General features: G+C 46.3%; 1 protein-coding gene across 7 annotated transcripts in view; it reads left to right on the forward strand.

Annotated features, from left to right (window-relative positions):
- Window positions 1-17,331, forward strand: part of TTC12 (tetratricopeptide repeat domain 12) — a 282,909-nt gene that overhangs the window by 220,726 nt on the left and 44,852 nt on the right. For all 7 annotated transcript variants that reach the window (XM_069224366.1, XM_069224370.1, XM_069224367.1 and 4 more), the window contains 2 exons: window positions 1,700-1,768; window positions 16,511-16,612. In XM_069224366.1, the coding sequence (XP_069080467.1) occupies window positions 1,700-1,768; window positions 16,511-16,612 (171 nt within the window). The remainder of the gene's footprint in view (window positions 1-1,699; window positions 1,769-16,510; window positions 16,613-17,331) is intronic.

Consider the following 17,331-nt stretch of genomic DNA (forward strand, 5'->3'; position numbering starts at 1 on the left):
TCCCACCTTGATTTTCAAAGTTTACTGTCCGTTGTACAGTAAATACCCCACTCTGCTCAGAATATTTGCCTAAATATCTTGTATATCTTGCCATTCAACATACTGAGGACAATATACAAATGGCCAATTTTCTAGGCAGGGAAGAGGAGGATAAGCCTGCATTACTGATTTCTGTTGTTTTTCACTTGTAATAATTGATTACTTTTTAGCAGGAAAGTCTAAATATGGCAGCAATGATTGAAAGACAATAAATGTGTCAAAACCTAATTTTCAAAATTAATCGAAGAATGGTGGTACACAATTGCAAATAGCAGTGCCTGTTCAAACTTCCCATCTGTCAATGCCCCCTAAAGCATTTCTCACATGCTCACTGACAGGCTTGCATTTTTACTCTCCAAGACTGCGAAACATGTGGCAAGGCTGACAAGCAAACAGTTTCTGCAAATATAGAAGAGTAAATCGTCCTCTAGTCCAATATTGGGGCTATTTCTGCGTTGGTTCTCTATCTATACAGGTGTGCTCTGGAGACATGGCAAGACGGGCAGGCTTGGGTTGTTAGGACACTAGTTCTACCGAAACCTGAGATTCCTGAATATAAGGTAGCCTAGTGCCTAGTACTTTTGATTCCTCCCTTGCCATCTTGTTCCACCACTGACACTTCCTGTCTTTATATCTCAATCCTGCAGGTTCATTTCATCCCTGCTGTTTTCCTTCATCGCCGTTTTTGTGTCTTTGTTGTTTGTCTTTCGTCTTTTTCTGCTTTTCTCCCTCTCGCTCAAAGTCTGATGCTGAAAAAAATGTTTTAGTTCCTCAAAATGAGTGTTGGTGTCCAAAACCCGTATCTACTTGCAAAAAGTAAGTCCTAGGAGGAGCCACTATATTCTTCTCTGTTGCAAGACAGGTAGAGTAGTGATGAAGCAGATGATCTGAGCATGGGTAATGCACTTCTTAGGATCCCGACACATGGATCCCTTGAGTTTTCAGAAGTGTGCCTGTGTTGAACAAGTGCCAGGCAGCAAATTGTTTTTTTCTTTATTCCTTCACCATGCATTACTGGTTAGAATGTGTTGTGAGAAAGGATGCTTGGTTTTATGCGCTCTGTGTTACAGTTTTTTGTTTTCTGAAATCTGTGCTGTTGTGTTCCTTGAGTCCGTATCTTCTTGTTAGCATTCTTGTTGGAGGCTTTTGGATGATAAATCACCCAGTTAAATATCAAATTAGAGATCAAATTAAAACCCATTCATTATCATTTTTCAGATGCATCTTCCCGCTTGTTCCTCATTACAGTCTTGCGTCTCCTCATGTAAAGCAATATTGTTCTTGATCTCAAATTTGGCTCCACCTATTTGTTATGAGTCCTGTGAAACCGTTTTTAATGTCAAATCCTCAAACAACTGCCTAACAGATCAATGGTTAGCATTGTCTATTTAAGTATGGGTGAACTGCTGAAACCTTTTCTGGATCCACTATAATGCCAGTGGGTACCTCTATATAAGGCATCTGCATAAGTAACATCTTTGGAAAAAAAGCTACAGAAGGTGAGCATGTTGTTCTTCAACTCAGGGATTGTGTTGCTTTTCATGCTAAGCTCATATTAAACCACTGCAATAAGTGTGACAGACTTAAATAGGAAATCTAGTTTCAGAACATTACTTTAAGTGAGTTTGAGCTGCTTCTAATATATACGTTTTTTTTTTAGGGATGTGCCTTGGAGGTTACGGGCAGATGCCTTGCCCTGCTAAGTAGTAAGAATGGAAGCATCCTGACAGTAAGTAAAACGATAACTGGTCAATCCTAACTTCACAGTTGTGTGTGTGCTGACAGTACATTGGCGTGGTGACTTCAACTGTGATTGAATGATTAAGATGCTTGATAGTGCTTTTCTTCTATTTATTTGGCCTTATGGCTCAATCATTCATTCAGTGGGCCACTTGTTCTGAAATTATGATGAGGACACACTTGTAGCACTTCCCAAAGTGATAATATTATGAAATAAGATACCAATTTAGCAGCCATTTTCTTATAACTCAATCACTTGCTATGACAGCACTGCATGGCACTTATTCCATATGTGACAGCCCTAATTCTCTCTGTCCATGGCTTTGGCCCTCTTGTTTTTGTATACAGACACAGTAGGAATGTCTGTGCCATCTATTCATGTTTGTTTGCACATGAGTTTTATAACTGAAACCTAATTGGAAAGTAATGGAGAGAGACGCTGACAAAAATGTGGGGCAGGAGGGTTAGAAAATCATTCTCTGCTTTTTTGAGCTATTCAGTTATAGTCACGATCTGTATTACACTAAGAGATCTGCTGTAAAGTCCAATCTTTTCTTACGTTCCCCATAGAGTCTTGACTATGGCTATTGTAAGGTCCACAGTGGATTATGTGAGCAGCTTGTGCATTTGACTCCTAACCAGTTTTTGCAGGAACTGCAGTGATAGGCAAAGATCCTCTGCCTGCCCTACCCGTGTTGTCAGTTGGTCTGAACCAAAGAAATCCTCTCTTAGCGGTTTTTACTAGCATTACACACAAATGGATTGAAGTCAAAAAGGGATATGTCACACAAACTCCTAGATGAACTTTTCGCCGCCCAACCTACTGGGGGCCTACAAGTCCATCTCTGCAGAGATCTCCACATCACAGCAAAAACAATCATGAACCTTCTACACTAAGAGCTACTACTGTGGCTTGTTTAGTGGCAACAATAATAAAGGTAGAGGTAAGGGCACCTTCCCTCGCAGAGCAATGCCGTCCGGCTAGCAGTCACTACCCTATCCTAGCCCCAAACTACATACATCTGTTGGGAGCAGACTACAGCATTTCCACCCAGCATGACAGTCCATCACCACATATAAGTGGGTATTAGCCATTATCCAACATGGCTATTGCCTGGAGCTCATTACCACACTAACCAACATTCCACTTTGCACTCACAGGTTAATGCAGGAACATCAAACACTACTCAGGCAGAAAGTCCAAGCCCTTCCCCTCAAAGGGACCATAGAACCCCCTTCCACTTCAACATCAGTGCTCCGGAGTATTCTCTCTGTACTTCCTAATCCCCTAGAAGGATGGTGTTTAAGGCCAATTTTAGATCTCAGGCCTCTAAACAAATACAAACCACCAGAGCGTTTCCACGTGGTCATCATACAGGACGTCATTGCACTTCTACAATAAGGCAATTTTATGGCAACACTAGACCTAAACAACACCTACTTCTACATACCAATACACCCAGCTCATCGCAAATGCTTCATATTTGTCATAGCAGGCACGCATTTCCAGTCCAAGGTTCTTCCATTTGGGGTAACCACTGCACCTCAAGTGTTCACCAAATGCTTAGCAGCGGTTGCAGCTCATTTGTGCAGACAAAATGTTCACTTATTCACTTCAAAGCCAACACCCATCATCAGTGCCAACAACACACTCAGATGACAATTGATCTTCTCCATGAGTTAGGGTTTACTATCAGCATTACCAAATCTCACCAGCAACCACTACAAGTTCAACCATATTTTGGAGAAATGCTAAACACACAGTTAGGATTAGTCTACCCTAAATTCAAAACTTTCAAGCAACACTACCCCAGTTTCAGACAAAAACCAGCAACTCACTGTCAGCATGGTTATGTGTCTGCTACGAATGATGACTTCTTGCATTGCCACAGTTCCCCATGTATGCTCACATAAGCGTATGTTACAGGAATGTCTACTTCATTAAGGGTCTCAGTCACAGGGTCAGTTGGAGGATCTAGTGTTGATAGACCGCTACACTCACTGCTCTCTGCAATGGTGAAACACCAACAACCTGTTGAAGGGGTGACCTTCTCTGGACCCTCTTCCAAAACATCACTGTTATGACAGACGTCACAGTACAGGGTCTCTGGGATGCCAAGCATCAATCTCTCCATGTTAGACCTGGCATCCTTAGAGTGGTCTTACACCAGACGTTTTGCCATTACCTCCTGTTTCGTTGCTCTATCTTTTTGTTAGCCTGAGGACTATGAGCACTTTAGTGCTGCTAACCAGTACTAAAGTGTATGTGCTTCTCCACTAAAACATGGTAACATTGGTGTATCCACAATTGGCATATTTAATTTACATGTAATTACCTTGTAAAGTGGAATACCCTATATCCATTAACTGTAAATTAAAGGCTAACAGTGGGCCTGCAGGACTGATTGTGCCACCCACTTAAATAGCCCTGTAACCATACCTCTGGCCTGCCACTGCACAGCCTGTGCGTGCAATCTCACTGCCACACTGACTTGGCATTTAAAGCCTTTTACCAAGCCTTAAACTCGCCCCTTTCTTACATATTAGTCATCCCAAGGTAGGCCTGAGGTAGCTCAAAGGGGAGGGTGTCATGTAGGTAAAAGGCAGGGCATGTAGTTTTTAAGTTTCTCATGGCATGCTAATGAAAAACTCCTGAAGTCATTTTTCATTACTGTGAGGCCTACCCCCTCATAGGCCAGCATTGGGAATTCCTTTTAGTACTTTTAAGCTGTAATTCATGATCTGAGAGGAGTAGCTGCATCATACTTAGTACCTTTGGAATGGTCATGACAAACCCTCTTTACTGGTAAAGTTGAATGTATCACTAGTATTTTTGAAATAACCATCAATGGCACTTTTTTAGTATAAGTACTGGGTCTCTGAACCACAAAAATCAGTACACTTCTGGACTCGAAGAAACCCTGCTGGAGTAAAGACTGCTGTGTGCCAGAATCAACACTCTGCCAGTCCTGACTGTTCTCAGAAACCACTGTTCTGCCTTGTCATATTGCCCTGCTGCCTGATGGTCTCTACCTTGCACTCCAAGGACTGATCATCCTTTCCATAGTGTCTCCAAGGACTTGATGATTTACCTCTGGTTTCCTTGAGTGTCTCTGGGACATCAAAGACCCCGCCACTCAGTAGAAAGACCATCTGGGCCTCCCATTACCGAAAGGGTGAATTTGATGCTCCTCCTGTGATCCCAGGGCAGGGCACGCTGTCTCATCAGTCTGCACTGTTCATTGCACTGCCCGAACTGACCCGCTAGTGCTGTGTCACCGGCCCGCTTACCCCGTTGCGAGCCGTGCACTAACGCAACCTAGACACGCATTGCAAATTTTTGGGACAAACGCATCGGCGGCAAGGACTCCAACTGCCAGTTCCACCCAAAGCACCAAGAGCCATACAGCAGCAGGCTACGATCTGGAGATGCGGACCCAGCGAGGGAGACTCGTCACCACAAGCCTCTGCCAAGAAGTGCACGGGCGCTTCAAGGCTTCAACCCAAGTATGAGGAAGGTGCTACTTGTAATAGGGGCACCGTACTACTTACGGGAACAGCAACGCAACCACCTTCATGACAGCCCAAGTGGTCTAGCACTTCTGCTCCAATCTCTGCAGTGAAAGGAGCAACACCTTTGGCAATTTGAATCCCATTCTCGGGCTGGCTTCGCACAGCCCCAACTAGTCTGCACTGCTCTGTCATTAAGGAACACACATACTCTTTCATAAATACCGTAAAGGCTCTTCCACGAGCCCCGTCCAAATTACGCCTAATCTTGACAGCACTGCAGTGATTGTATTTCTCCTTAATTGCATACTGTTCCTGCTATTTATTAGATTTTTTTCATATTGGTCTTCTTTACAGCAGATAAATATCTATTTTTCTAAACCTGTATGGGAGACTCTTTTGTGGTGCTTTACTGTGATATTATGTGTGTGTTGCACAAATACCTTACAAATTGTCTTCTAAGTTAAGCCTGCTTGCTGCCAGAGGGTGAGCACAGGTTAATTTAGCTTGTATTATTGACTTGCCCTTACCGGGATTGTGGTCCCTACTTGGACAGGGTGCATACTTCTGCCAACTAGAGACCCAATTTCTAACACGCCACATCTACTACCTAGAGCTTCAAGCTGTTCACCTAGCATTGAAAGCATTCCTACCTCACCTATCTCAAAAGGTTTTCCTATTTTGGCCTACAATAGGACAGCCATGCATTACCTACAAAAATAGGGGGTACACAGTCTTCTCAACTAGCACACCTGTCTCAGACTCAGACCATCTGGAGTTGGTCTTTACATCACAACATTCACCTGTTTGTGGAATACCTTCTGGGAAACTTTGCAGACCTGCTCAGCAGGATGCAGCAACAAGTCCACAAATGGAAACTCCACACACAAGTCCTTCTACCATACTTCCAAAGGCGGAGGTTCCCTCAGATAGATCTTTTTGCCACAGCAGAAAAAAGCAAAATTCACAAATTTCCCCTCCAGGTTCCCACACCCAATATCCAAGGGCAGCGCGCTATTGATGAATTGGTTGGGGATATTTGCCTATGCTTTTCCAACTGTCCCACTTCTTCCATTTCTGGTTCGGAAGCTCAGGCAAACTTCTCCTGCAATGATACTAGTAGCTCACACTTGGGCACGTTGGCCTTGATTCACACACTTCTATACCTGTCTGTAGTTCCACAAAAGAAGCTCCCTAACAGACCGGACATTCTCACTCAGAACTAAGGACAGATCAGGTACCCTGACCCTAAAACTCCCAACGTAGCAATTTGGCTCCTGAGGTCATAGAGTTTGACTTCCTTAACTTACCGCCAGAATGAATGTACATTCTTAAAGAAGCAGGTAGACCAACACTAGAGCCTCTTATGCAGCAAAATGAAAATGTTTGCTTAGCCACTGTCACTCTAAACAAATTGAGATTGCCTACTACCTACTTCACTTACAAAGGTAAACTTAGCGTACACTTTCATTTGGTTAGATCTGATAGACACTTCTAGTTGCAGATTCCTTACCTTAGAAATTCGCCCAGGCGTCAGACTGGATCTAGATATTTTTCTTCAAGTAGTAACCCTGCATGCCGTTAGGTGGCGTCGATCAACTCCGGGGGTGTTGTTATCATCGTGGTCGCTGTGATAACGTCCTGGTCGTATATAGGCATCACCCCAATGCGCTGATGTCAGTACTTTTCTTTCTGCACCAGCCTACGCGCAGATCTGGAGAAGAGCTACCCCTAGTCATTTTTTAACTAACAGCGACACTGCAGTCAATTTTTTTTTTACGAGTTTTGGATGCGTCGTGGGATGTCCCAAAAGACCAGATTCAAGCCCTGCGACTCTTTCACCAGATGACATTGGTGACAGATCCTCACCTCGTCTGCCTCTGGTGTTTCGAGCACGATCACGATTCAAAGTCGTGCTCCGAGTGTTGGGCCCTGAACCCGAAGGCTTTGAGGGAGCGGTCTCTGAAGCTCATGGTGTCCCGACACTCAACTCCGCTTTGCTCCCGGTCTCATTCGAGAGGAAGGTCAGGAGACCAGTTGTGGAGTCATCACCACTCCTCCTCGTCCAATTCATCTGGACGGTCAGGTCACAAGAAGAAAAAGCCGAAAAAGGCCAAAAATTCTTAGCCTTTGCCCCATCCCTCAGACGATGCAATGGGGGAGGATCATCGACGCTCTAGGCGATTGTCTTCGGAGCCTCCATCTGGGTTGGCTCCGCGCCTCCCCTACGTTCTGGGAGCCAGGGCCACCCCTGCCCAACTTAAAGAACTTTATGAGGCCATGCGCCTCATCTTTGGGCAGACCCACCAACCCTCATTGCCTTCGGGCCCAGGTGAGTTGGTGAGGTTCCAAGTCATCAGCTTCTGCCCCGACTCCAGAGGGCACCTGCAAATCTGTTTCTGGATCTGTCCAGGCTCCGGTTGTGCCATCTCAACCTTCCTTGGCATCAGGACAGACGTTGACGCTCCCGATGTCACATGGGCTCACAAGCGATGTCGATCCTATACTCATCCCCAACGACCCTGAGCCGAAACTGTATCACTCAACACTGATTCCATTTTCCATGGGCTCTCTTGGGCCCAGGGCAGATCCTGACTTCTATTGCTATGGGTATGGATATGGGGATAGTGTAGAGGAGTCACTGGACCCTTTAGAATACCAGCTTGACCCTGACATGGACTAGATTCAGGATTTGGGCAATGCCAGCGGGTTAGACACCTCCCCTGACGCTGACATGCTTTCTCCCCCTACTGTGGTTAAGGAGGAGGGAGTGTCATACTCTATGGTGGTGAGAAGGGCTGCTGAGATTTTGGACCTTGAGTTTCCTTCAGTGGAGGTCAGGACTAACCTCCTGACCGAGGTGCCTCAGCCTGGGGCTTCCAATTCAGAGCCTCTCCTTCCCTTCAATGAAGCCCTTACAGACGTCCTTCTGGTTACCTGGTCCAAACACAGCACAGAGGCTCCTGTGAATAGGATGGTTGCCCGCCGCCATCAGCTTGTGCCGACCAACACCCTATGCCCGAGAGCCTTGTCATCCAGGCTTCGTCATCCTCTGGCGCATTCCCTTCCGATCCCCCGGGCAGGGAATCAAAAAGACTGGATGGCTTGGGGAAGAAAATGTTTTCTTCCGCCAGTCCTCCGCTGTGGTCCATGAACACCGCATGCCTTTTGGGCTGATACTCACATACTGCCCCGGATACGGTCACACAAGTGCTGCCTCAAGTTCTGGAGGAGGCCCGAACCGTTCTGTCTCAAGCTGCTACGGAGGGGAGAGATGCAGCAAAGTTCATAATTCATTATGGACTGGATACGACTGACTCACTGGGCAGATCAGTTGCATCGAGGGTGGCCTTGAGGCACCATGCCTGTTTGAGGACGTCTGTCTTTTCAGGGGATGACCAGCAATCCTTGATGGACATGCCCTTTGATGGCACCCATCAGAAAAAGCAGACTCAGTGCTTGAGCGCTTTAAGGATTCCCAGGCTATGGCTTGGGCCATTGGCCTTGAAGCTGCTCCTCGCCCCCTACAGTCTGCTTTTTGCTCTTTTCATGGCGACAGAAGGGGCACCCAACCGCGTTCTTTTTCACCTAACCACCGACCCGTGTATGCGGTACAGCCTCTGCATGGCCGTGGACATGGGATCCCATGAGCTTGTGGATCAGGGAGCCAGTGGTCTTCCCAATCCACCCAACCCCCTCCTCTGGCTGTAAGCCTTCCTAGTCCGCCGGAACATCCGGGACCAGTTAGCTGCAGGATCTGCAATCACCGTCCCCACTGGGAATCCATTACCACGGACAGGTGGGTGCTAGAAATTGTTCGAAGGGCTACTCCCTCCCCTTCGAGACTTCTCCTCCAGCCATGCCACCATCATACGATCATCTCTCAGGGGATTATTTGGCACTCTCTTGGCCAAGGGAGACAAAGAGAGGGTCCCTGTGCCAGAAGTAGGTTGTGATTGTTATTCCTGCTACTTTCTGGTGCCCAAAAAGGACAAGGGCCTTTGCCCTATCCTAGACCTCTGGTCCCTCAATCTCTTCCTTAAGAAGGAGAAGTTCAGAATGCAAACCCTAGCTCATGTCCTTTCTGCCCTGGGTCCTGGAGACTGGATGGTAGCTTTGGACTTGCAGGAAGCCTAATTTCACATTACCGTCCTGCCGGCCCACAGACGTTCCTTGCAATTTGTGGTAGATCACAAGCACTTTCAGTTCACCTTGCTCCCCATGACCTTACCAGCGCCCCTCCGATGGTCACAAAGGTGATGGTAGTGGTTGCAGCTCATCTGCACAGGTTAGGGGTTTCAGTCTTCCCCTACCTCGATGACTGACTGTTGAAGGCAGACACACCCCAGAAAATCATCTCCCACCTCCATACTACAGCGAACCTCCTGCATTCGCTCGGGTTTACTATAAACGTGCCGAAGTCACACCTGACTCCGTCTCAGACGCTTCCTTTCATCTGAGCTGTTCTGGACACAGTGCAGTTGCGGGCTTATCTTCCTGAAAAGCGAGTCCAGAATACTCGGGCTAAGATCCTGCTGTTTCAGCCTCTATCCTGGATTTCAGTGAGAATGACTCTGAGGCTGCTGGGCCTCCTGCATCCTGCTGGTCCAACATACTAGATGACATGTGTGGGCTCTGCAGTGGGATCTGATGTTCCAGTGGACGCAGCATCAGGGGAATCTCTCTGACATGGTCCAGATCTTGGAGGGAACTGTGAAAGACCTGCAGTGGTGGTTGTCAACCAATGTTGGGTCAATGGCAGATCCTTCTCCCTTCCCCAACCAGATCTCACAGTGGTGACAGATGCGTCACTCCTGGGATGGGGTGGCCACATGGGGGATGCAGAGATCAGAGGCCTCTGGTCTCAGGTGGATTCCGGGCTCCACATCAACCTTTTGGAGCTTTGGGGGATCCGACATGCATTGAACGCATTCCTTCCCTCTCTAAAAGGGAAAGTTGTGCAGGTGTTCACCGACAACACCACCGCCATGTGGTACTGCAACAAGCACGGCGGAGTGGGGTGGTGGGCCGTTTGTCAAGAGGCGCTTCACCTCTGGACATGGCTGGAACGCCAGGGCATTTCACTGGTGGTTCAACATCTGGTGGGCTCTCTGAAGGTCAGAGCAGACTAACTCAGCCGTCGATGCATCTTCGATCACGATCGGCGACTACATCTGGACGTGGCGCAAGGTCTCTTTTAGAGGGGAGAGCCCTGGTTAGGTCTGTTTGCCTCCGCAGAGAATGCGTAATGTCTGCTGTTTTGCACATTGAAGTTTCTAAGGCGTCACTCGCTTGGCGACGCTTTTCATCATGAGTGGGGCTCCGGCCTCCTGTGTGCCTTCCCGCCAATACCACTTCTGCCCAGAGTTCTGAAGAAGATCAGGCACGACCGGGCCCAAGTAATCCTGGCGGCTCCAGACAGGGCATGAAGAGTCTGGTATCCCAAGCTATTGAGCATGGCCATTGATCCTCCTATCAAACTGCCCCTTCGGGAGGATCTTCTGTCACAACAGCAGGGGACGGTCATTCACCCGAACCTGTCCAGTCTCCACATCCTTGCGTGGAGATTGAGCGGCAGCAGTTGACAGCATTTCGTCCTTCCATCCAAAGTCTGTGATGTTATCTTGGCAGCCAGGTGTCCTTCCACCAAAGCAGTATACGCCTGTCGTTGGAAGAAATTTATGGCGTGGTGTATCAACAAGTCTGTTGATTCCCCTCTCTGCACCTCTTTCAGAAGTTATCTCTTTATTCTCTCTTTTGCCCAGCAGGGCTCCGCTCTGGGCACCCTCAAGGGTTATTTGTTTTCACTCTCTGTCTTTTTAAGGCTACCAGACCAACCTTCTCTATTCAAATCACCCATTGTTGGGGGGTTTCTAAAGGGACTCACACATATGTTTCCTCCTATGCTGTTCGTAATGCCCCAGTGGGATTTTAACTTGGTCCTCAGATACCTCATGTGTGCTCCTTTTGAGCCGCTCCACTACAGCTCTTGACCCTTAAAACTGCCTTCTTGATTGCCATCAACTCTGCTTGCAGAGTGAGTGAGCTCCAGGCTCTCTCTTCGAAGCCACCATTCCTAGCAGTACATCCTGACAAAGTGGTGTTTCGTACCAGAGCATCCTTCCTTCCCAAAGTGGTGCCACCTTTTCATGTAGGCCAATCAATCACCTTGCCTACTTTTTACGTACCCCCCACATCCCTCTCATGAGGAGGAGAGACTCCCCTGCCTGTATCCCAAAAGAGCTTTGGGGTTCTACCTAAATCGTACCAAATATTTCCCGGGTGGATGATTAACTCTTTGTGGCTTATGTGGGTGCGAAGAAAGGAAGGGCCGGGCAGAACAGGATCATCTCTCGATAGGTGATCCTCTGCATCAAAATGTGCTACACTTTGGCAGAAAAAGCAACCCCTTGAAGGGTTGTGCGCTATTTCTTCCAGAACAATTGCTGCTACCACAGCTTTAGCATGCGGAGTTCCAAACCTGGATGTGTGTCAGGCGGCAATGTTGGCATCTTTGCATGCATTCACCAAGCATTACTGCCTGGACAATCGGGTCTGCAGAGACAGCTACTTTGGCCGTTCGGTCCTGCAGAACTTTTTGGTGTGATCTTAGTTCGCAGCCCACCACCGGGGATGGTACTGCTTGGGTATCTATTCTAAGGTAAGGAATCTGCAAATAGCAGTCTCTTTCAGATGTACAAGTTACTTACCTTCAGTAACGATATATCTGGTAGAGACATTTTCTAGTTGCAGATTCCTTTATGACCCATCCATCCTCCCCTCACTGCAAACTGATTTATAGGGACAGGAATTTCCCTTTAAGGGCCCTAGTTTTGGCGCACCATTCTCAGTGTTCTTCATGGATCCGCGCTCCTGGTGTGGAAGGTCGTGAAAGAAACTGACATCAGCACGCAGGGTGGTGCCTATATACGACTGTGACATCAACACAGCGACCACAACGTCAACCACACTCGTGCAGTTGACTGACACCACCTATTGGGGCGCATGGGGTACTGTTCAAAGGAAAATCTCTGGATACAGTCTGACACCTGAAGGAAATTCTAAGATAAGGAATACGCAACTAGAATATGTCTCTACCAGATATATCATTACCAAAGGTAAATAATGTGTACATCTCGCTGCGACCGTTGCCTACCTCCAAAATAGACAGCACTTTTCTCGGTTCACAATTCCAGTCATCGAAGCCTTCATGGAAAGACTCAAATGAGGTATTCCACCAAGGGTTCCCCAGCACCTTCCTGGAACCATAATATCGTTGTTACCAAAATCATGGGTCCCTCATTTGAACCTCTACACTCATGCCCTTTTCAACTTCTTTCCTGGAAGGTGGCATGCTTAGTCACAATCACTTGACTTAGGCGTGTTAGTGAGCTGCAGACTTTAACTTTAGAAGAACACTTCTTTCAAATACACAGAGACAAGGTGGCTCTCCACACAAGCCCTAAATTGCTACCTGAGGTAGTGTCTCAATTTCACCTCAACCAATCCATTGAGTTGCCAGTCTTTTTCCCTGAACCAGATTCAGTTGCGGAAAGAGATCTTTATATATTAGTTGTAAAAAGAGCACTCATGTTGTACATTGATAGGACTAAAGCTTTCAGAAAATCTAAACAACTCTTTGTCTCCTTTTCACCACCACTCAAAGGCAATCCTAAATCCAAATCAGACATTGCCAAATGGATAGTGACATTTGTTCAAACTTAATATCTTAAGGCCAAAATACCTTTAGAGCAACCATGGCTCTTTTAGGAAACATCACCATAGCTGACATATGTAAGGCAGCTACATGGTCTCCACCACACCCCTTTACCAAACATTACTGTGTGGATGTTTTAGCACTCCAGCAAGCCAGTGTAGGTCAGGTAGTGCTACATACCCTTTTTCAAAACACTGCAACACCCACAGGTTAGCCACTGCTTCTAAGGGGCGGACTACTTTACAGTCAGTGCAGAGCATGTGTATCTACAGCATTGCATGGCATCGAACCATATATGTTATTCCCCCTTTAAGCATCTGTTTGTGGAATGTAATGCTGTAGATTCAGATGCACCCACCCTCCTCCCTGGACACCTGTGACCAATGCAGTTCCTTATAAATTTACGTTTAGCATGGTCATTGCATTACTTCTACATACTTTATACTCCTTTCTTTCCCGCCTGTGGGAAAACAATATAACAATGGAGTTGATGTCCATGCGCATTATCACTGAAAGCAGGAGTCACTCAAACTTCTGAATCGAAAGACTTCTTCGAAGAAAAACAACTTTCACAACTCTGGACCTAACACTAGATGGTAAGAGTTTGCAGAGCATAAGGGTATGCAGAGCATGTGAATCTGCAGAATTACAACTGCATGCAAAGAACAGATGCTTACAGGGGAAGTAACATATTCCTTTCTGTTAGAAATGGGGTCTTTGGTTGGCAGTCAGGTTACCCCCTGTCCAAGCAAGGACCCTCACTCTAGTCAGGGTAAGTCACACAAAATCCAAATTATCCCATTCCTACCCTCTGGTAGCTTGGCACTGAGCAGTCAGGCTTAACTTAGAAGGCAATGTGTAAAGTATTTGTGCAATAATTCATACAATACCACAATATAACACCACAAAAATACACCACGCAGTGTTTAGAAAAATATATAAGATTTATCTGAATAAATACAGGTCAAAACGATTAAAGATGAAATAAGCAAATGTAGGGATATCACTAAAAGTGATATCAAGTGTCTTTAGAGTTAAAAGATTACTCTAAAAGCAATAAAAAGTGTCTTAAGTTCTCCTAGAGTCAGCAAGTGTCTCTTGCAGGGCAAAGTACCTGGTTTGCATTGAAAAATCCTTGCAAGGGACCGCAGAGGAGGAGATGCGTGGATAACAGTGAGCGTGCGTCGGTTTCGCCCCTTCGCACACGGACTTGCGTCGTTATTTTTCACGCGGGGAAGACGTTGCGTCGATTTCCAGCGCTCGGACTTGGATCCTCTTCGGGTTGCAGGGTTTTCAGACGCCCCAGGGACGAATTGGGGAATCCTGGGCTTGCGGAGCGAAGTCACAGCAGCTGCTTCGATTCCGGTAGGCAATGTGTGGAATTTTCTTCTGCATGGCAGGCGCTGTGTCGATTCCTCTCAGGAAGTCGGGTGGCGTTGTTCTGAGTCGGCTTGTGTCGATCCAGTAGGGCTGTGCGTTGAAGTTCTGGTCGCGTCGCTGGCGCTGCGTTGAGCTTCTGTTGGAAAGTTGGGTTACATCGTTCTGGACATTGTACGGTGAAATTTTCACCGCGAGCAGGCTGTGCATCGTTCTTGGCAGGCGGTGCGTTGAATTTTCGCCGCACGGGGATTTCAGGTGCAGGAGAGAAGTCTTTTTGGTCCTGAGACTTCAGGGAACAGGGGGCAAGCTTTATCCAAGCCCTTGGAGAGCACTTCTGCAGCAGAGCAAGAGAGCAGCAAGACAGCAGGGCAAGGGCAAGGCAGCAGTCCTCTTCAAAAAGCAGTCAGGTGAGTCCTTCAGGCAGTTCTTCTTGTCAGGGTGCAGGATCTGGTTCAGGTGTCTTCTCCAGGAAGTGTTGGAGGTGGTAGGGCAGAGGCCCTGTTTTGATACCCAAAATTGCCTTTGAAGTGGGGGAGACTTCAAAGAGTGGCTTAGAAGTGCACCAGGTCCCCTTTCAGTTCAATCCTGTTTGCCAGGGCCCCAGTAGGGGGTGTGGCAGTCCTTTGTGTGAAGGCAGGCCCTCTACTCTCCCAGCCCCAGAAGACCCATTCAAAATGCAGATGTATGCAAGTGAGGCTGACTATCCTGTGTTTGGGGTGTGTCTGAGTGAATGCACAATGAGCTGTCAACTAAACCCAGCCAGGTGTGGATTTTAAAAGTGGCATTTCTAAAATAGTAATATAAAATCCAACTTCACCAGTCAGCAGGATTTTGTATTACCTTTCTGACCCTACTAAATATGACCTTCCTACTCCTTTCAGATCAGCAGCTACCACTCAAACAATGTATGAGGGCAGCCCCAATGTTAGCCTATGAAGGGAGCAGGCCTCATAGTAGTGTAAAAACGAATTTAGGAGTTTTACACTACCAGGGCATCAAAACTACACAGGTACATGTCCTGCCTTTTACCTACACAGCACCCTGCTCTAGGGGTTACCTAGGGCACACCTTAGGGGTGACTTATATGTAGAAAAAGGGGAGTTTTAGGCTTGGCAAGTACTTTTAAATGCCAAGTCGAATTGGCAGTGAACTGCACACACAGGCCTTGCAATGGCAGGCCTGAGACATGGTTAAGGGGCTACTAAAGTGGGTGGCACAATCAGTGCTGCAGGCCCACTAGCAGTTTTTTTATCTACAGGCCCGGGGCACATATAGTGCACTCTACTAGGGACTTATAAGTAAATTAAATAGCCCATTTGGGTGTGATCCTATGTTACCATGTTTAAAAGGAGAGACCATATGCACTTTAGCACTGGTTAGCAGTGGTAAAGTGCGCAGAGTCTAAAAACCAGCAAAAACAGTATCTCAAAAGTGGAGGGAGGCAGGCAAAAAGTTAGGGGTGACCACCCTAAGGCTGTCAGGTCTAACACTTTCCATTCTTCAATCCTGTTTGCTGCGAGAAATTCCACTGCATCTTTTGTGTGATGTCTCCTTTCACAGGTCACCAAATGGAACTTTTTTAATCACATATTTCAAATAGTATGGTAGAGTTTTAAAGCCAAGAATTGTTCACCTCTACAAAGTACAAAATGTAATGCTTGCAATCCTAGGGAAAGGGCATTCGCTTTCTCTTTCTAAGTTAACAATTAAAAAAACAGATTGGTGCACAAGGAGCTGGGGGTGTTCCTCTGCAAAACGTTGATGCTGTAGCATTAATTGTGGTCTGTGTCTTTGAAATGACTATTTATGAAAAACAGCAAATCTTCTTTCCTCTTTGGACTACATAATTAGGAACAATGTTCAGGCCTCTCCTAGTTTGCTCTTTGCCTGGTCTTGGGTATTAGTGCTTGTACATTTTGTTATAATTTATGTGTTGACCTTATGCAAGTAGAGGATGTGGTTGCTGTATTTAACTAATGTGTGAATAGAATTATAGATGGGGAACAGCATATTACGGGAACGTTTTCAGCAAGGGGTTCTTATTGACATCAAACAGACAACGAGAACGGACATTTTCTTGCTCGTGTTGAAGCTTGTGTTTTGTTGGTTTTCTTTTTCTTGAAGAAAGCTGTCGGTGTGCTCAGTCGTGTTCTCCTACATTGTCCTCTGGCAGTCGACGATGCGGTGAAGGGAGGTGCTGTGAAGAAACTCATACATTTCCTGAAGGTAATCTTCTTCTTGGAGATTTATTGTTATGCCAAGGGCCAACAAAGTCACCTCTAGTCAGGATTCTAGTTGTTCATGAAACGTAGAAGCAGTGCTAGTTTGTAATGCAGGCTTCGGTAAACTGTAGAGGTGACGAAATACACTTTTTGGGTGCGCACACACTGCCTAAACAGCAATTACAACGAACTGTATATATCATAACGAACATAATAAAATACTTTGAATATTGAAAACAAAGAGCACTTGACCCAATCCAGGATATATAGCTTAATATGTGAGTATATGCAGCTCACATTCAGGCCATTCTGTGTATATATAATGTACCAGAAGTTCACTTTTAACCTGTTGTGTTTACTAGAACAGCAAATAAAAATACACTCTCAAACCGCATTTCAAACCGCATCTCAAACAGTATCTTGTGTTCCAGCTGAATAAATTCAAACACACACTTACCCTGCTCCAGGTTATCTTGTGTTCCTCTTCAACAAATGTAACTCAATTTAATGAAATCTGCACTCAATACAACTCAGTGCTTAATTTGTAAATTAAAAGGTGCCCGTGCCCAAAGCCTTCCTCTTAAACACGCGGCTGCTGCTATTATTATATGTGCGAGCACGAAATGCTGAGAGAGCGTAATACTGAAGCCATCTCGGGCCTCTTTAATCCATTAAGAGCCACTCCCTGCCCCTTCAGCTCACTCCTGCAGCTTTCTGCTTTCT

This window comes from Pleurodeles waltl, chromosome 3_1 (assembly GCF_031143425.1).
Source record: "Pleurodeles waltl isolate 20211129_DDA chromosome 3_1, aPleWal1.hap1.20221129, whole genome shotgun sequence".
NCBI classification, from domain to species: Eukaryota; Metazoa; Chordata; class Amphibia; order Caudata; family Salamandridae; genus Pleurodeles; species Pleurodeles waltl.